We start from the raw sequence: 21386 nt of genomic DNA, 5'->3' as shown, positions 1-21386 counted from the left end.
CTTCAAGGCTCTAAATGATAGTGTTATGTTAAGAGGTCACCCACATACACAACTCAGTCTGAATGGTTTCACGAAGATGTTGCTCGCTTACAACTTTTTGCAAACATGGTGTATTTGGTTATTCTTCACTAAGAGGCCGTCATAGCTGCTTATGACTACGACTACTGTGTGTTATAATATGTGTTTTTAATCCACAAATAAAACCAATCAACCAGCCCTGCTGTCTGGAGAGGCACATAGAGACACACATCCAAAAACACTGTTACTTTGGAAGATACACACTTAATTTGACAGCTCCAGCTGCTGAATAGACACAGGAAATGAAATAAAACAAAATAAAAGCGTAACCAAAAAAAACAAACAGACATGGACAAGTTTTGTTGCCACCGTACTCTACGGGGGAATTGTTGGGTCTATGTTTATCATAGAGTTCGGTCTTTACCTACTCTGTAAAGTGTCCTGAGATAACTTTTGTTATGATTTGGCACTGTAAGTTGAATTGAATTGAATTGAATTTAATTGAACATCTCATCATTCAGGTTTCTGTAGCTAGACAAGAATATTTTCACAAAAGTTCTAGGATTCTTTAATCGCTCTTTAATCTTTAATTCAATTTAAACCATTGAAAAAAATGGGCTGATTAATTGAAGAAGAAGAAGAAGAAGAAGTAGAAGAAGAAGAAGAAGTAGAAGAAGAAGAAGAAGAAGAAGAAGAAGAAGAAGAAGAAGAAGAAGAAGAAGAAGAAGAATTATTACTTTATTAATCCCGCAAGGGGAAATTCAATTTTTTTCACTCTGTTATTACTCATGTTACACACACACACACACACACACACACACACACACACACACACACACACACACACACACACACACACACACACACACACACACACACACACACACAAACACACACACACACATGCACAAACAGGACCTATATACATGCAATTAATGGAGAGATGTTAGAGCGAGGGGGCTGCCAATGGATCAGCGCCCGGAGCAGTTGGGGGTTCGGTGCCTTGCTCAACAGCACCTTAGCAGTGCCAAGGAGATGAACTGGCACCTCTCAAAGAAAATTATATTATATAATAAACAAAAATGTTTTTTGCAACCCTACTTTTTACACATACTGCACAGGCTGTTCATTGGAGGGTTATTATGTGCTAATTCACCCTAAACTAAAAGCAAGTAAGAACAATTATAGAAATATTTACGTGTTTGTGTTTCAAAGACCAAGAAAAACACAACAACAAAATGTCCAAAATTATGGATAAAACAAATGAAAGGACATGTTGAGTCCACTGGGAAAGTTAATGGTCATTAACTCTCATTATCTCGATTGCTAAGACACATTTCTTGAAAGCTTCTCTCCTTTTCTCTAAACTTTGAACACAAACCCCAATTTTCAAGCTACGTTCACAAAACCTCAGACTCTTCTTGCAAAACCAAACTTCCACCTCAAAACAGTTCAATCTGTGCCCAAAACTGAACTTTGTTGTCAAATCATGCCCCAAGTCAATCAAAATTAAAAACACTACTGAGCAGTCACTAAACACTACATAGAAAAATAGAAAACACAAAGCTCAGGACATGAAGCTGAATGCATGTATCAAAACAAAAAAACTTGCATTTAGCACTTTACACAAAGACAAAAACAGAAATCTTGTGCATTTGCCACTTGTGTGCATGTGGCACAAGTCCTCCCACCCCTATGTGGCAGTCTTTCAATACTACAGAAAGAGAACATGCAGTTACAAAACATATACATGGAAAACTAGGCCTACAGACAGTTAGACTAACCCTCCATTACAACACTACAGACAGTTAGACTAACCCTCCATTACAACACTACAGACAGTTAGACTAACCCTCCATTACAACACTACAGACAGTTAGACTAACCATCCATTACATCACTACAGACAGTTAGACTAACCCTCCATTACAACACTACAGACAGTTAGACTAACCCTCCATTACAACACTACAGACAGTTAGACTAACCCTCCATTACAACACTACAGACAGTTAGACTAACCCTCCATTACAACACTACAGACAGTTAGACTAACCCTCCATTACAACACTACAGACAGTTAGACTAACCCTCCATTACAACACTACAGACAGTTAGACTAACCCTCCATTACAACACTACAGACAGTTAGACTAACCCTCCATTACAACACTACAGACAGTTAGACTGACCCTCCATTACAACACTACAGACAGTTAGACTAACCCTCCATTACAACACTACAGACAGTTAGACTAACCCTCCATTACAACACTACAGACAGTTAGACTAACCCTCCATTACAACACTACAGACAGTTAGACTAACCCTCCATTACAACACTACAGACAGTTAGACTGACCCTCCATTACAACACTACAGACAGTTAGACTAACCCTCCATTACAACACTACAGACAGTTAGACTAACCCTCCATTACAACACTACAGACAGTTAGACTGACCCTCCATTACAACACTACAGACAGTTAGACTAACCATCCATTACATCACTACAGACAGTTAGACTAACCCTCCATTACAACACTACAGACAGTTAGACTAACCCTCCATTACAACACTACAGACAGTTAGACTAACCCTCCATTACAACACTACAGACAGTTAGACTAACCCTCCATTACAACACTACAGACAGTTAGACTAACCCTCCATTACAACACTACAGACAGTTAGACTAACCCTCCATTACAACAACACTACAGACAGTTAGACTAACCCTCCATTACAACACTACAGACAGTTAGACTAACCCTCCATTACAACAACACTACAGACAGTTAGACTAACCCTCCATTACAACACTACAGACAGTTAGACTAACCCTCCATTACAACACTACAGACAGTTAGACTAACCCTCCATTACAACACTACAGACAGTTAGACTAACCCTCCATTACAACACCACAGACAGTTAGACTAACCCTCCATTACAACACTACAGACAGTTAGACTAACCCTCCATTACAACACCACAGACAGTTAGACTAACCCTCCATTACAACACTACAGACAGTTAGACTAACCCTCCATTACAACACTACAGACAGTTAGACTAACCCTCCATTACAACACTACAGACAGTTAGACTAACCCTCCATTACAACACTACAGACAGTTAGACTTACCCTCCATTACAACACTACAGACAGTTAGACTAACCCTCCATTACATCACTACAGACAGTTAGACTAACCCTCCATTACAACACTACAGACAGTTAGACTAACCCTCCATTACAACACTACAGACAGTTAGACTAACCCTCCATTACAACACTACAGACAGTTAGACTAACCATCCATTACAACACTACAGACAGTTAGACTAACCCTCCATTACAACACTACAGACAGTTAGACTAACCCTCCATTACAACACTACAGACAGTTAGACTAACCATCCATTACAACACTACAGACAGTTAGACTAACCCTCCATTACAACACCACAGACAGTTAGACTGACCCTCCATTACAATACTACAGTACATTGGCACAGTGATGTACTGAAACATATATTTACTTACAGTATACTGTGGTACAGTATATACTGTAATATGTCAGACAGTAATTTGCTCTCAACATGTACATACTGTACTATAATGTCAAAAAAGATAATTACCTGTTCTCTTCTCTAAATCTTCGGATTATGGTGGACACAGTGAATCTACCGATGTTTGGTTGTACACTTTGTCCGGCCTCCCTCATCCTCATGCCATGGACAAGAACATGGTCAATCACAGAAGCTCTGATTTCATCAAATATTACTGTTCTTTGTCTTCGCTTACCACCTTGACCACCTCGACCTCCTCGACCTCCTCTCACACAAACTCTTCCTCTCAGATTTCTATCCATTGTAGTGCCTCACAAATCAGTGCTCTCTGAACTGACTTTATATATTCCCTCACATCATCAGCCACAAGTGTTATCAATTTTGAGTTGTTGTGTTCAAGTAGTGACAACCGTGCTTTAATTGTGTTTGACTTTTGCCACCTGTGCTCACCATTATGCAGCACATGTGCATCACAATGAAAATGTGTTGGTAAGTCGTGTCTAAACAGGTGAAAAGTGCTCATGGTTTTGTCAAAAGGTGGATTGATTCAATCAGTGGGTTCAGGAAACAGAGGAATTGGTTCAGACAACAGGGTTTAGTGTTTTAGCAATTGAGAAAAACTGTAATGGTCATGGTGGTTTAATAAAGTTTTCTCCTTCAGCAGTTATTTGGGGTCAAGGGCTTTTGTCTTTATGTCCCTTTGTTCTCAAGTCAGCGTTAAATGCCATAACACCAATGTGAGTACATCCTCATATAGCAGTTACATAAAAGGATTTCTGTCATAATGTTAGTTTCGAGTTACAGTCTTACACAAACTTAATGTAGGTCAAATGTTCTGAAAGGTCACAAAAGCACCGTCACATCTGATTTATTGCAAAACATTAAACATTTACAACAACAGCGATTTTATTTGTGTGGGTATTTATATTTTATTTTTTTGTTTTGTTTCTTAATATGTTACCAAACACTGCGAAAAAATGGTTACGTAAATCCAGGTTGTATAAATGTTGCGTCAAGTTTGCTACAATGAGTCAGTTCCGGTTTGTACGTGAGGCGTGCTTTCAAAATAAGAGCTGAAGATTTGACACTGGGACAAAGGGATGATTTTGGTGGCAATGATCTATTAAGCACAGGAAGTAAAAAACCTATAGTACTAGATACTAAGTGGAGAAGGGGTAGGAATTAATAAACTACTGCTTCTTCCTGCTCCTTTTCGAACATACAAAGGGTTTTTAAGGACTCATGCTTCAAGTGTAGTTGTTTTTTTTCATATGTTTGAAATAAAGCATTCATTCATTCAGTCCCAGCCTGGTCCTGGTCCTGTTCCTGGTCCTGGTCCTGGTCCAGTCCCAGCCTGGTCCTGGTCCAGTCCCAGCCTGGTCAGATGCGTACATGAACTGATGAAGCCTCTTGGATGAGAGGTGAAACGTCTTCCTAGACAAATAACCAAGTCCAGTTGCTTTTGACTGAAATTGCTTTGAGGATAACGACGACCTGGACAAATGAGGATATTCACAGGTTATACTCATATCTATACCGCACACACCAGACACCTCATGCATTATTGCAGGGGGTTCTGATAAAGGGGGTTCTTATAAAGCATGATTAATAATAATGTGGGGATCCCAAAAGACTGTAGCCTAGGGGCCCATGACCACTTTAATGTGCCACTGCACTTACCACACACCACACATTGGGGCAACAGTAGCTCAGTCCTTAGGTGAGGAGTCCCTGTGTGGACCATGATGGACTGGTGGCTGGAGAGGTGCCAGTTCATCTCCTGGGCACTGCTGAGTTGCTGTTGGGCCCCCTCGCTCTAACATCTCTCCTTAATTGCATGTATATAGGTCCTGTTTGTGCATGTGTGTGTATTTCAGGCCTGTGTGTGTAACATGAATAATAATAGAGTGAAAAAAGCGAATTTCCCTGTTGCGGGACTAATAAATAAAGGAATTCTTCTTCTAATAATAATGTGTGGGGCTCAAACAAACAGTAGCCTAGGGGCCAATGACCACTTTAATCTGCCACTGCACTTACCACACAACACACATGACATATCATTTCATAACATTGTGACACAATATGATACATGCAACACAATAACACACAAGTGCAATAGCCTGGCCAAATGGTCACACACAGAGCAAGACTCTGACACACACGTTTGCACTTTTTATTTTGAAAACCCCGACCGGAAGCGTGTGAGTCGTCACGCTGGTGCGGCAGCTCCCTGTCTCTCCCTCTCTTCAGCTCAAGGGATCAGTTTTGAAGATGGCAGCGCTGCGAGTCGTGGTGGTTTCGGGGGGTGCGAGAGCCTTCCTCAACACACCGAAAACCATCAAGACCCCCGTGGTAAGTCTAAAGATTAGTGTTAGGTTCATCAGAAAGGACAGATCGTGCTTTATAACAACATTTTAACAGAAAGGGGCTACTTTGCGGTATCCTAGCAGCGAGCTAACGTTAGCCTGGTGGCTGACAGCGGGTTGAGACAAGGTCACTTGTGTTCCCACATATTTTGAATGTGTCGACACCGCCTGTAGCATTAGCTGCTGTGCTATCTTGTCACTGTTTAAGCCTAGGGGTCGTGATTGCGTCAACAACTGCGACTACAAACGCCTCAGATATAGAAACAGTTTGGTAGAAATTCATGTGTGGAGGATGCTAACCGGCTAGCTTACTTATGAAGTCGTGTCGACCACCCGGTGGATGTGCAGGCTCACTTATATTAAACTTATGCTAATGCTAACGGTACATGGATATTAATATACACATTAGATTGAGACTGTACTGTTTTTTAATCTTTTTTATCGTGACGTCGCGTTAATATTACGTCAAAAACAGCGACGGTTAAAGTAGCTGAGCTAATCGGCTTGCTAAGGAGTTAGCATCTCAAGGACTGAAAGGACTTCCGGTGAAAAAAGCCGATTTTAACCGTCTATTAGTGTCTCATCCATCTGTTTTGATGTATATAAAGTTAAATAACATTTAATTGGTAATATCAGTCGTGTCCCGATTGACTGGTCCGTATGAATATTTACATTACAGGTTGTCCCAGCTTGTTAAGGTTGTTTTAATTATTCCAGAAACTTCATTCATAGCTGTAAGAAATTGATTAATGGTATACTAGTCTTGTTTATCGTTTCTTTATAGATGAATATAATGTTTTTGTACAAAGATGGCAGTTTCCCAAAGCCAGATGTTGCATGCTCAAATGCTTTGTTTAGTCTGATCAGCGGTCGAAAGGCTCAAGATAACCAGACATGTTATAAAGGTCCAATAAAGCAGAATATGCTAGAAGTGAATAAGTCTTTTGGCTTGGAAACTATCTTTAAAAATGTTGGGGATTCATTTTCTGTCGACCGATTTTGGATATTAGTCATTTGCTTTTAGTGGCAGCTAAATGGTTATTGAATGTTAGTATCTTTAGTGTTTATAGTGGATACTAATTTGCAGTAATTTTAAGCAGTACTTTGTTTATATTTATTTGACGATTTGAAGTAGATGTGGAGACACGAGTGCGAGACAGAAATGTGTATGACCCTCGCTGTAATAAAACCATGGATTGGGATCACGGTGTACTGAATGCCCATGCCACTATAACGTGATAATGGGATTTTTAAATGGTGTGTCGCTTTCCTATTGGCGGAAACCACTTGAAATTTTAAATAGCTGAATTTAGCTTGGATTGAGGCTTGAGATGCGTGAGTCCTGATGTAGGGGTGCTGTCATGTGATGCCCGCTGCCTGATTACAGAAGCACCAGTGAAGGGCAGTTTCACAAGGACGACTGGCGTACACATGTAAAGCCTGTGAATGTTCTCATGTGTCCAGGTCATCGTTATCCCCAACGCAATTTCAGTCAAAAGCAACTGGATTTGTTATTTGTCCAGTTACTTTTGACTGAAATTGCTTTGGGGATACACATTTAAAGGAAGGGCATTAGGATGAACTTCACTTTGCCAATAGTTTCCGTACAGTAAAGTCGTGTCTGGAGGTGAACTTTTAGTTATTCAGCACTTGACGGTCAAGTTTTACTGTCCTGAACATAACGTTTAAATGTTTTAACCTTACTAGATCTGAATCAGATAATCGATAGACGCAAGATTATTAGGCAACTAATCGAATAAGAATAACATCAATATCATTGTTTTCAGATGTTATGTCTTACCAACAGTCCTTAGCAGCAAAATTGCACATTTGGGTCAGAAGAACCAGTGAATTTGTGGCATTTTTGCTTGAAATGACTCAAATATTAATTTTGTGTTTAACTCATATGTTAGTACGCGTTTCAGCTGTAATGTCAGTTTTATAACAGAATATAAAGTAATCAGATGTCTTTCTTGAGTCGTTATTTGTACATTATTGTACTGTAATGAAATTACAAAATGAGATTAACCCTCTGTACTTGCATATAACATAATACCCAAGTTTTTTATATGGAAAAGGTTCAGAACAAACTCAACTTTATGTACAGCGAGGCCCAAATTGGTCCTAGAACAATGTGTAAAGAGATTATTTGGCCCAAACGCTGATGTTTAATTCTGCTTTTTCAAATTCTTCATATCTCTTATGAAAACATACCTTTACTCATGTGGACGAGCTGTTCTGGTGTTTGACATGAGTTTACCTAAGTCTAAGGTTCACAAAAGTAGTGTTATAAATGAATATAATAGTAGATACATGTAATATGAACGTCTTAAATGGAATTGTTTCAATATCTCATTTCACCATGAGATGAAATGGGACTTCATACTACATATCTATGGGATGTGTGCAAATAAGAAAAATAGCATTACAATTATTTCAAACTAAGTATTTATTATCTACAAAAAATACACAATTTACAATCTTTACATCATTAACATGTCTTTATGCTTCATTTATTCAGCTGTGCCGTGTGCTGGTGAGGTGGGGATGGCTGTGGTGCAGGATAAGGATGATGTGTTCCTGGTGGCAGACAGAAAAGATTTCACTGTTATATTCAGTATAAAAATCAGATAGAAATAAAGAAATGTCTTTCTATGAAAGACAGTTTCATCTGCACAGAACAGTGTGCTGAACTAGTGGCCAAAACAGATCTGTTCATCTAGACTAGGGGTGTCAAACTGATCCAGTGAAGGGCGTCACTTCCCGCTGTGTCTGCAGGTTTTCATTCCAACCAAGCAAGAACACACCTGATCCAACAAAACTGTGTGAGGACATTCAGTTGAATAAGTCAAGTCTGGTGTGTTCTTGCTTGGTTGAAATGAAAACCTAGGAACGCCAGGATGACCGGCGCGGGGCTCTGAAAAGCCAAAACTCCCGCTTGTACGCACCGCTTCTCAAACACGCTCCATTTGCCATCATATGCGTCACGCGTAGAAGGAGCTGTTGCATCCTGAATAGTGGCAATGACGCTCAGCGGGAGCCCTGCGGTGGACAAATTCAACCGTTCACGGGCCAGGCCCATAGAGCCTTGCACTCCGAATGAGGATGTTAAAAAATCTCCCCAAACGCCACGGCTGACCGCACAGGAGTTGAAATATCTCCGCTAGCCAGTTCTTCCCTTGCCAGCCGGGGGCTATCAGGATTAGAGACAGATCCCTCTCTCGCACTCTGGCGAAAGTAGGAGTGATCAGCTCTAATGGGGGGAAAGCGTACAGGAGGACACGGAGCCACCCGTGTGCCAAGGCATCCAACCCCATGGGAGTGCTTTGGTCGGTGAGGGCACTGAGCATTCTCCTCTGACGCAAAAGAGATCCACGTTCGCCTCGCTGTATCTCTTACAAACCTGGGCAACCACCTCGCTGTGGAGTTTCCAATCCTTGTACTAAGGGTCGTCCGTGGAGAGTTAATATGCTCCAAGGTTTAAAATGACCGGCACATGAGTGGCTCTCAGCGATAACAGGTGGGAGTTGCTCCTCGTTATCAGTCTGTGTGCCAACATGTGCAGACGGCGCGAGCCTATCCCGCCCTGTCTTTTGATATATGCTATAACTATGGTGTTGTCAGTCCTGACTAAAACATACTGTCCTCTGAGGAGAGGCAGGAAGTGTTTCAAGATGAGTTTGATGTTCTGAGTAAGAATCAGAACACTGTTTTCCCGGGTTCACTGTGAAACCCAAAGCGGCCAGATGTGACATGAGCAGTGTGGCATGAGGCTGGGTTTGGTGTTGGGACTGAGCTGCGAGAAGCCAGTCGTCTATGTATGTCGCCAAGCGCGTTCCCAAATCTCTGAGGTGCGATTGCTGCCAGAGCATTTTACAAACACCCTCGGACCTAATGAAAGTCCAAATGGGAGCACTAAATACTCATAGGTAATGCCGCGAAAGGCAAATCGGAGGTATTTTCTGTGCTGGGGGTAAATAGGGATGTGAAAGTATGCGTCCTTCAGGTCCATGGATATGAACCAATCGCCTGGAATAACATTCTGAACTTGTACTGTCATGTATCTGTTCAAGCGCGCAGGTCTAATATGGGCCGCAGACCCCAGTCTTTCTTTGGAACCAGGAAGTACCTCGAATAGAAACCGCTCTGTCTCTCTTCTGGAGGTACTGTCTGGACAGCTCCTTTGTTTAGCAGGGAGTTGATCTCCTGCATGATGCAAGCTTTGTCCCCTTGCACCTGTGATCGCAAAACTCTGTTGAATTTGCACAGAATGGACGTAAACTGGAGCCTGTAACCTCTGGTTACTGTTTTTAACACCCAGCCCGATGTCACGCATGCACGCCACTGCTGGGCTCGCTGGGAGACTGGCCTGCTGCGCCACGAGTGGGTTTATGTGAGGCTTTACAGCCATGATACGTTTCTGTTTTATTTTTGTTTTCATTAATAAGTTTGACTGCGCCCTTGTTCCGGACCTTGATGCGCAGTGGATAACAACTTTATTAACAACAATGAGGGGTGTGTTTGTGTTTTTCTGCACTGGTGTGTGCTTGTGTAACACAGGGTCTCTGCAAGGCTCCCTGCAGAATGGACCTAACTCCTCTTCGCGCAGCCGTGGACCACGAGAGCCGGGGCAGCTGCTGCGTGTCTCTTCAGGGACCCGGAACAGAAACATTTTTAGGGGGGGGAGACGGTAGTCTGGCTGGACCTGACAGCCCCCTCCATGGACATCGTCCTAGGTGGTGCGTCACTTCTTCTTTCCCCCGTGAGTGACTCCTGGGGCAGGTTGGCTCTCCTGTATCACATTTGTGGCGAACGGCTTCTTGGCTCATGCGCCTTTTAGCTCCGGTGGTTTGCTCTGGGCGGTCCCCTGAGCCTGGGGTTGCCGTCTTGGGATGCGGTAACCCGGCTGGGCTGCAACCTGGGTGAATGTCTGCCCCGGAGCTGCTGGGGGAGGAGCTGGCATCTTTCTGGGTAGACAGAGTTTGAGTGCTTCACCCTCCTTCTTTTTCTCCTCACACTTTCTTTGCATGGTGGCTACAGCTGGTCTGAAAAAGCCTCTCGGGTCCACCAGGATGTCGAAAAGGTGGGCTTTTCCTTCTGGGATGGGCTGGAAAGGAGGGGTTTGACCGGGGGAAGGTGGGAGAAGCCTTTATCCTACATGCCCAGCCAGTCCACTCCCTGCATTTTTGGCCGGCAGTGGATTGCTCCAAGCTCGGGTCGTTTGCTCCAGGCAATCCGGGAACACCGGCCGTCTCCCCCTTGTACCGGGACGTTGAGGTCTCGGCAGGGGTTTCTGGCCACTCGATGCCAAGCTTTGCAGCCGCCCTCTTGCAGACAATGTGCAGGTTGGTGCCGGCGAGCGGGTTTGGGGGGCCGCCACTTGCCTCCTCCCCGGTGGTTGACTTTGCAGCCAACAAGGGAGTGAAGGAGTCGTCCAGGTCAGATTTGTCCCCAGAGTCAGAATTCAAGACCGATGGTTGGATACGGTGGTTGGATAGGGTCGATGGTTGATAAGCTCCATGCAATGCCATGCCAGCCTGCGGCAAGTGAGCAGGTGGAGTAGGTATCCGCCCCAATCTTTTTGCCGCACACGCAGGCCTTGGCTGCAGGCGTGGACCCGTCCATGCTGAGGGACGGGGTATTGTTTTCCAGCTCTTAAAAGCAAGCGACTACTGTTTGGTGACAGGCTAGCTTGTGTTGCTACTGTTTGGAGACAGGCTAGCTTGTGCTACTGTTTGGGGACAGACTAGCTTTCGATTTCACACAAGGAAAACAGCTACTGTTTGTGAGCAGACTAGCTGGCTCTCGTAGCTTTGCAGCTGCAGCAGGGAGCTAACACATCAGCGGTCAGCGACCGAGTTGTGAGCTCGCTCTATGACCAGTAGGCTAATATTAGCCGAGCCTGTTGTCCCAGAGGTGCTTCCAGGAGTGAGAAGAGGTTTTAGACTGATGTACTGACGTCATGCCCCGGCCTTATGGGGAGGAGGAAGACCCTCCCCCAGGGAGTGGACGTCACGTCTGTCTACCAGTTAGGACTGGCGTAGTGGAAAATGTCTTCTGGGGACAAGCACAGGGGGCGTGTCCCATAGTGAGATACTGAAACGTTGAATGTTGAAAGCAAACCACTGTTGTAATCTGCTGCCAGCGTCAGGATGCAGTAAAAGGATCAGACTAATTTGCTGACGGTTGTGGGTGGGTCTTTAGGGATTATCTGAGTGTCTATTGGTTAGTTTCACAGAAAAATTGTGACGGACACCACGGTCCACCAACCAGACACTGTGAAGCAAATGATGCCAGTCGCAAGTGCTCTTTGCTGTCTTCTAATTGGCCGTGTGAGTGACCTATGAGTTTGCAGTAAAAGACTGCGGAATAGGAGTAGCTGCCGTCTCCAGCAATATATAGATCATGTTTGCTTGTGTATAATCGCTAAGATATTGATATAAACACTGAAAAAAACATCTCTAGGACAAGGGCGTCGACCTCAGAGGGTTAACTGGTGTCTTTTTGTGCTCTTGTTTCTCCATAGGCTAACATGTCTTTTGCCAGTTTGCCACGGAACAAGAAAGTTGCCCTGACGACACTAGGCGTGGTCACGGCCGGTGGGGCAGGGCTCGCCCTGATGCTGCACCAGTCCGTTAAAGCCTCTGACCTGGAGTTGCACCCCCCTAACTACCCTTGGAGTCACGGTGGACCTCTGTCCTCTCTGGACCACGCCAGGTGTGATGGACACACACACACACACACCCTCATTTGTTTTCTCTCTTCATTAAAAGTCTGTTGTGTTTTGGCACCTTTAGGCTTAACAATTTGTAGAGGATGACCACATTCTTCACCCTAAGTGTCTCACTGTGTTTTCATTGTCTTTCCTTTTTGCTCCCCCTGCAGTGTTCGCCGTGGTTACCAGGTGTATAAGCAGGTGTGTTCTGCCTGCCACAGTATGGAGTACTTGGCTTTCAGAAACCTGGTGGGAGTGTCGCACACGGAGGCTGAGGTTAAGACCATAGCTGAGGAGGTGAGACTGTGTGTGTGTGCAGAAGAATGTCAGTCCACATTGGAGCAGTTTCAAACTGAGCACATAATATGTGGTGTATTCAAGGTTTTGAAAAGTGCTCGGATTTGTGAATAAAGTGTTTGAAGCTGCTTGAAATTTAGGTTATATATTATGCTACCTGCTGTTATAGCAATTTCAGCCGTCATTTAAACTTGTGTGTTGTGTTCAGGTTGAGGTAGTGGATGGTCCTGACGAGAGTGGAGAGATGTTCACCCGGCCAGGGAAGCTGTCAGACTACTTCCCGAAGCCCTACACCAATCCCGAGGCAGCCCGGGTTGCCAACAATGGAGCCCTGCCTCCAGATCTCAGCTACATTGTCAATGCAAGGTAACTTTTGAAATTTGTGGTCGGATGTCTTCTAGTTGAAAACGCTAAATTCATGTGATGTCAAGTCCTCGGCGTTCACCTGTTGTGCTCCCCTCAGACACGGAGGAGAGGACTACGTGTTCAGCCTGCTCACAGGATACTGCGAACCCCCAGCAGGAGTGACGGTGAGAGAGGGACTCTACTACAATCCCTACTTCCCTGGCCAGGCCATTGGCATGGCCCCGCCCATCTACAACGAGGTGCTGGAGTATGATGACGGTGAGTAAAGACGTGCATGTGTGACAGGAAGAGAGAGGTGGTATCCTGTCATGTATTGCTTTGTTGTGTGTAGATGATGTTTTTAGTTTGTCCAGAGACACAAATGCATCTTTCTACTGCAGAGTATGAAAAGCTGTCCTATTTGCTTTACTAGAAATACATAAAATGTTCATGTCTTAAATACACTAGATCAGACTAAAACACACACACCATGTCTAGCAGTATACATACAGTTTTTTGTAGTTAAGATCATTGTGCTAATGGTTGTTGTGTGTCCGTTGTCATAGGAACCCCTGCCACCATGAGCCAGGTGGCTAAAGACGTGTGTACTTTCTTGAGGTGGGCCGCTGAGCCGGAGCATGACCAACGCAAACGCATGGGACTGAAGGTACAAAATGCACACACCCTTGTATACCGTTTACACCAATGTGAAGCGTAATATCACTGGTAGTCTAAATATATGAATGAGGACAATAAAATAATTTGCTACAGCTGCTTTTCTTGTAGTGGTGAAACTGTGAAAATAATGTCTAATTTCTCTGATTCACTACTTTATTCTAATCGACTGCTCCCTGTCTTCATTCGCTCTTTAGCTTGCTCTCGTTTAAAACTCTGTCATTTTGATCAGCTGACTTTTTTTTTAACTGACTTGACCAGCTGACTTTGCTATGTTCTAAAACCAGCCACTGGCAACTTGACAGGCAGGCGACACCGTTGGCTGGCTTGGGTCGAGCCGGGACAGGCCAGTTAACACTGATGCAACAGATATTTTTCTCTGAACTTTTAATATTGTTCAGAGAAAGCAGCAGTTTAAAAAACACAGACTGAATAAAATACAGTGAAAAAGATTGAAATCCGTAAATAACTGAGGGCGCACTCACACTGTCCTTCCGCGCTGCGCCCCGGGCTTTAGGGTACTTGTCCCCCCTCCCTCTCCACCTGCGCCCCAGGCCCGTTTGTATTCACACTACCTGGGCCTCGGCCAATGCTTCTTGCTGCCTATACGTCATCACGCCGTAACACGTCACGCGCATTGATGATGTCATTGCAATGCATCTTTGTTTACAAATCTTTCCTGAGTTTTTGTGCGTCTTGTCGACTGTTTTTGAATCTTTTCATCGACCAAATCTGCAGTAAACACTCCACCTCCGTATCACACCAACGTGAACCTTTCACCGCCATTGTTGTTGTTGTCAAATGTCCACGCATGGTCCGTCCTATTTTCTATGTCCGAACAGACGCACATAAAATGACGTCAGAACCGTCGTAGGCCTCGTGTTCGTACATTTGCAAACGGGCTTTACAAAAGCCCACCTCTCTCAGACGGGCCGTGGACGGCCAGCTGGCCGCAGTTATGCACGGAGCGGGTGCACTCACACTGGTCAAACGCACTAGGCTTTAGCTGAAAAAACGGTTTTGGCCCGGTGCGGAGGGACAGTGTTAGTGCGCCCTGATTTCAAAATACATACAAAAAGTTCTTTGAAAGGGACAAAAGACAACCGATCTGTTTTTTCTATCTTGCTTCATTTTGCCATCACTGGCTGTTAAGTTTGTCGAAAGTATCAATTGAAACGATACAATAGTCACATTCAATAGTATTAAACATAAATGTAAAAATGGAGCTCGTGTGATTAATCTTTTCATTTTCACTCTTTCCCCAGTTGCTGTTGGGCGGCGGCATCATCATTCCTCTGATCTACTACATGAAGAGACATAGGTGGTCCGTGTTGAAGAGCAGGAAGATCGCCTACAGGCCTCCCAAGTAAACGGAAACAAACACACCCCTACCTGGGCCTAAAACCTACCAGGGAGGGCTGCGTTCAACGACCCCACAACGCTCACCTCGCAAGAACCATACGGACAAAGAACCACTGACAAACACCCATGCCTTTCTAACAGGGATTAGAAATAAGAGTACATATGTTTATTCCTGCAGAACAATATCTGTTTTAGTTGTTGGTTGGATAGAACAAATCGTGTGACAGACTTTATGGAATATTGTGGAGGACGTTTGTCAGAGAGTTGTGGCATTGTTGAACGCACCCTCCACAAAGTTTGTTTGCCAGATCTGCATCGAGCAGCATCTCCTATCAGACTCTTTGTCACAATTAACTGATAAGTTGATTGACTGCCCGTCTTTGTAAGATACTCAATAATCACACAAGCGCTGATAAATGTAACACCCATCCTCCCCCCCGTCCTCTCCGAAAATCATTCAGTGGCTGCTGAATCTCTGTTATACTATACAAAATAAATTATCTTAAAAGGAAACTTTGGAGGTTTTGTTTTGTCTCTAGCAGCAGTTGACGTGTTACACCTCTTGCTAACTGGATGCAACGCGAACAAGCGAACGAACATCAGGTTGTTAGTGTTTCCCAATGAAGACGTCCTATTCATTCCTTTACGATGTTGAGAAGCACACATAATCTTTTTTAATCAAGACTTTAAAAATTACAGTTATTTGTTAATAAATAACTGAGCCACGTGTTTGCAGAGGAAGAAATAATCATCATTTCCTTCTTGCACTTTGACATAATTCAAAGTAGATCTGGACACTTTTTTTGTGCGCCACCCATTTGCGGGAGTTTACTCGTTGACTGCATGTTAAGAAGAGGTGTCACACACACACACACACACACACACACACACACACACACACACACACAAATCCCTTTCAATGCTGCCTGTGTCAATCTGATCAATAACTTCAACCTGCTTCTACGTAGGGGTGACCCCGAATATTTGGAGATTTGATCCGCGGAGCCTAATTCGACTGCCAATCTCAGGCGAATCATCCCAAAATGTGGTTATGAAACAATGGATTATTCCATTCTGGCTCTGGGGGTGCTGTGTCTGATTTTACATATAAATGCTTAGTTTCTCCCAATAAACCATGATGAATAGCCTATTTGTTTATAAATATAAGCCTATTAATCAATACTGTTGGGCGACTGTGGCTCAGTGGAAGAGTGGGTCGTCCTCCAATTGAGAGATTGGCGCTTCGATCCCCGCCTCCCCCAGTCCACATGTCGAAGTGTCCTTGGGCAAGACACTGAACCCTGAATTGCTCCCTGTGCTGTGCATGGGTGTGTGATTGTGGTGTGAATGGTCAGATTAGATGGTATGTAGATGTCCACTGCCATCAGTGTGAATGTCTGTGTGAATGGGTGAATGTGACAAACACTGTGAAAGCGCCTTGAGTAGTCAGAAGACGAGAAAGGAGCTATATAAGTCCTTTTTATTTTTTTTTTTTTACTGTTGCTAAAATGTGAAAGTCTATCTCCTCAGTGTGCGGGATTAGCCCCCTCCCCTCTTGGACCAAGTTGTACTATCCAGGATCCGTCAGCTCTTGTCAAAGAAAGATACAAACAAAACACATTTATGTTATAACAAATACTTTTAATAAGATGCCCCCATCAAAAATCACATCTCTAACCCTCTTCCTGACCGTGCAGCGCTAGACTCACGTGCACCCGCCACTGTCTGCTTCATGTCTATGGTCTCGCCACCTTGGATCAGAATCAGTCGACTATAGACAAGACATGTCGAAACAGATTTGACTATGAAAACTTCAAGTCTGGGACACCCCTACGTCATGTTAATATTTAACCCTCCTGTTCTCCTAAGGGTCAATTTGACCCCATTTAATGTTTAACATCTCTAAATAACGACGTCTTTCTTTGTTTTTTTGCTTTATATTTATGACTTTTCCTCATTTTATGGGGACGACTCATAAAATACCTAAAATTGTCATGATTATATACATTTTTTATTGTTCCTATTGTACATGTACTTGTCACATCGGTGTTCCTTTGGGTCAATTTGATAATCTGGATGATTTAATCATTATTATTATTGTTTATTTTACAATTCAAATATTATATGAGGTCAAATTCATGCTCCTGTCCTTGATAACGGACGTTACTTTCATTCCAGATGTTACAAATAACACAAAATAGCACTTAAAATAACAGACTTACTTTAAAACACACACACAGAAATCCCTCCATGCAGTTTAACATCAGTGATATTTTTCATTTAGTTAAATAAAAACATAAAGTACCCGACTTCACTTGAGTCACACATTGATGATGATCATTTTCCAGATGTTTAAACTGCTACGGTCAAATTGACCCCAAGAATAAATGGTGTTAGTAAATTTTGAGGGCAACAGGAGGGTTAAATGAACTGATGAATTAACTTTATTATGAGGTTATATTTTGTCGACCTTTAGAGTGAAACGTCACTAGTTATTTGAAAATGTCAGAAATGAATCATATTCATCTATTTTCTTTCTAAATTTCACTAAAATACGGAGGAAAAACAGATCAAACAAAAAACGACTTGTTTTGATTTACAGTTTGTCACTTAACAGTCTTCATTTAGGACGTTCGAGCTGCATGTTTACTCTGAATCTTCCTTTTAAAACTCTGGACCTCAGAACAAGGGCCCAGATGATAGGGGAGTTTTGAGACGATGCCAATTTGAGAGATGAAAAATCCACAGATTGCTGATGCGGCCAATTAAACCTATTTTATGTGGATTCTCCACCAATATGACTCTGCAGAGGTGCTCAGAAGGCTGCTCTCCTAAACAAATAACTTTATTAAATAAATACACTGTTACATTGTCAACCAATTTTAGAAATGAACACAGAAAGTAAAGAATGAATGGATAAATAAACATGTTCAGTATCAGTCAATTGATGACAATTTTAATAAATAAAGGTAAAATAAATAATGACCCCACACGATGAATCACCTTTTGAATTTGATGCTCTGTAAAAAATCAGCGCATATCAGAAAACATACTGATACGTCTGTGAGAGGCGGATATGGGCTGAATGAACCATTGGGAGATTTACTCTTCACTGTTAAAGGAAGGTGCACCGAACAAACCAGCTCTTGCGTAGAGACTTCACCCTGTGACTGCCGGGCCTAGATCTGGATCTCGGGGTTCCTTGGCTTCACATCATGTTCAATAACGAACTCTAGAGGACGTTCACACCAGATCAGGCACTGCAATGACGCAAGTCCTCCCATTCATTTTGAACGGGGTTAGTGCGTTGAGGCTTTGGCGGTGGAAGCTGCGAGGCAGTGCCGTAAAAAGAACAGCAGCAGGCTGCGGTGAAATATTGAGACCAGGGGTCGTTGAGATTTTAATGTAGTGTTTTCAAGGTTTGAAAAGTGCTTGAATTTTGGATAAAGTGCTTTAAAATGCTTGAAATTGTATCTGCATTAACAACAAATAGCTCTAGAGTAGAAATGCGATATGTCAGAGCCTGAAATGAAAAACGTGGTAAAATAATTTTCAGTATGTACTCATTGAAATGTGTTATTTTACTGTAATGTGTTGGAAAAGCTTGAAAATGTACCTTGGAAGTTCTTGAAAAGTGCTTGAATTTGAACATGGAAAAGGTTTTACGAGCCCTGTGCAACTGACTCAACATATGGAGAAATGCAACCAGACGTCAGGCTGCTGTTGCAAATCATGTAAACAATGATCTTGAGACTTGTGAGGGTACTGTACAGTCAACTGTAAACATCCAGCCTCTATCACTCTATCACTGCCACAGGAGAGTAAATATTCACACACATCCTCTCTTCTTTCTCTCTTTCTCCACGAAATGAAGCTGCCTTCAAGTGCGGTCAAAAATGTTGAGATGTAACAACGATCTGACAGAAAACTATAGTCTTATTGTGAAATATTGTCTATTTTTGGTACATTTGGGGTCAAAGAACACAACAGGGTGTCACACACACACACCATGAGAGAAATCAGCCTTAAACTAAACTGATCGCCTTCTTCAGGGTTCGTACAACTTCTTCTAAACAGTTGCGTTTTAAAGGTTAGGATGGAATTTGCCTCATCTCATCTTCAGCCTCTTATCCGGGGTCAGGTAGTGGAGGCAGCAGCGAGGCGTTCCCAGGCCAGTGTGGAGATCTAATCTCTCCACCTGGTCCTGGGTCTTCCCCGAGGCCTCCTCCCAGCTGGACGTGCCTGGAACACCTCCCTAGGGAGGCGCCCAGGGTTCATCCTTACTAGATGATCCTGAACCACCTCAACTGGCTCCTTTCAACGCAAAGGAGCAGCAGCTTTAGCAGGGGACCCCAAACTTCCCTTTCCCGGGCCACATTAACCAGCTCTAACTGGGGGATCCCGAGGCGTTCCCAGGCCAGTGTGGAGATCTAATCTCTCCACCGAATATACTCCTTGTAAAGATCGATTTCAAAAGCAAGTCCTTTTTTAATACATACTTCCTCCACATGCTTCATCTGTCCTCAGTTTTTTCACTTTAATTTACTTTAAGCCCATTTTTTAAAACATTTTTTGTTCGTTTTTCTACATCTCTTGGTTTTAAGCTGTATTTTTTCACCTTCTGGGCTCATTTCTGAAGCAAGGGACGATGGGTACTGGCACACCAACACTTCTGGGTAATGATGCCAGGGGTTTAATGCCACTGACTATACAGTGATGCCCTCTTGGTTGTGTGTGCACATGTATGTGTGTATCTGGCACCTAGAGTAATACAGCAAGTGTATATAAAAAAATAAATATCCAAAAGACAATATTTAGTATTTACAGACGTCATCTCAACAGGAGAGGGTCCCAGATCATATATCGTTTCAGTTTGTCATTGTTGTGATATCTGATCTTTTCAAGGCTTAGTACTTTCCCCATGTCGTTGGCAGCGTCACTTTTCCATATCAGCTGAATCATTGTTTTCACCACATCCATAACACCTAAAGAAACAGCTTGAGCGTCACACGTATTAGCCAAAAGTGGAGCCCCTGTCCCTCCTGATGGCAACCAATGCATCTGGTTTCCATTTTTGTACAAGACCAAAGAGAATGAGCAAGTAGGGGTGTCCCCAACTTAAAATTTTCGTCATCGAATCTAAATCGTCTTGTTGCCTATAGTCGACTAATCGCCGAATCCATTTTTTAACCCTCTGATCCGGGGTGGCGAGCCATGGACATGAAGCAGAGAGCGGTGGGTGCACGTGAGTCCAGCGCTGTGCGGTCACGCGTGTCAGGCAGAGGGTTAGTGACAGATGTCATTTCTGATGGGGGCATCTTACACATTTATGTTCTAACAACAAATACTTTAAATAAGTATTTGTTGTTAGAACATAAATGTGTTTTGTTTGTATCTTTCTTTGACAACAGCTGACGGTATATTTAGAACTGTAGTTTCACTTTCAAGGTGCTGTGTCAGACTGAACGTCAATAATGTGAAAGAAGAAGAAGAAGAAGAAGAATTCCTTTATTCGTCCCGCAATGGGGAAATTCAATTTTCACTCTATTTTTTCATGTTACACACACACAGGCCTGAAATACACACACACACACACACACACACACACACACACACACACACACACACACAGGACCTATATACATGTAATTAAGGAGAGATGTTAGAGCGAGGGGGCTGCCAGTGACCAGCGCCCCGAGTAGTTGGGAGTTCGGTGCCTTGCTCAACAGCACCTTGGCAGTGCCCAGGAGATGAACTGGCACCTCTCCAGCCACCAGTCCACGCTCCATAAATGGTCCACACAGGGACTCGCACCAGCAACCCTCTGGTTCCCAGCCAAGTCACCTATGGACTGAGCTACTGCCGCCCACAAATGGGCAAATATTGATAGTTAATGATGCTGATGTTGAAACAGTAGCAGACTGTTGTATGAGAGAGAGACGCCAAGATGCGCTCTGATGGTGCCGGATCCTGGAAAGTACAGCTTAGTCTAAGAGGGGGAGGGGGTTATTCCCGCACACTAAGGAGACAG

General features: G+C 43.3%; 1 protein-coding gene across 1 annotated transcript; it reads left to right on the top strand.

The window, feature by feature from the left end:
• Positions 1 to 5854: 5854 nt before the first annotated feature.
• cyc1 (cytochrome c-1) lies at positions 5855 to 15868 on the top strand. Its single transcript, XM_083939945.1, has 7 exons — positions 5855 to 5947; positions 12488 to 12678; positions 12847 to 12973; positions 13182 to 13339; positions 13437 to 13597; positions 13885 to 13985; positions 15259 to 15868. The coding sequence occupies exons 1-7, from the start codon at positions 5867 to 5869 to the stop codon at positions 15361 to 15363; spliced, it is 924 nt and encodes a 307-aa protein (XP_083796071.1). The 5' UTR covers positions 5855 to 5866; the 3' UTR covers positions 15364 to 15868.
• The last annotated feature ends 5518 nt before the right edge of the window (positions 15869 to 21386 follow it).

Source organism: Echiichthys vipera (genome assembly GCF_963691815.1).
Source record: "Echiichthys vipera genome assembly, chromosome: X".
NCBI lineage: Eukaryota > Metazoa > Chordata > Actinopteri > Perciformes > Trachinidae > Echiichthys > Echiichthys vipera.
Note: the sequence above shows the minus strand (reverse complement) of the source record. Positions and strands in the feature narration are given on the sequence as shown.

What these genes read in the sequence shown, in the direction of transcription:
- cyc1 (XM_083939945.1), top strand. Translation starts at nt 5,867, where the DNA reads ATGGCAGCGCTGCGAGTCGTGGTGGTTTCGGGGGGTGCGAGAGCCTTC. An exon ending in AAACCATCAAGACCCCCGTG is followed by an intron (nt 5,948 to 12,487) that starts GTAAGTCTAAAG and finishes GTTTCTCCATAG; the next exon opens with GCTAACATGTCTTTTGCCAG. An exon ending in TCCTCTCTGGACCACGCCAG is followed by an intron (nt 12,679 to 12,846) that starts GTGTGATGGACA and finishes CTCCCCCTGCAG; the next exon opens with TGTTCGCCGTGGTTACCAGG.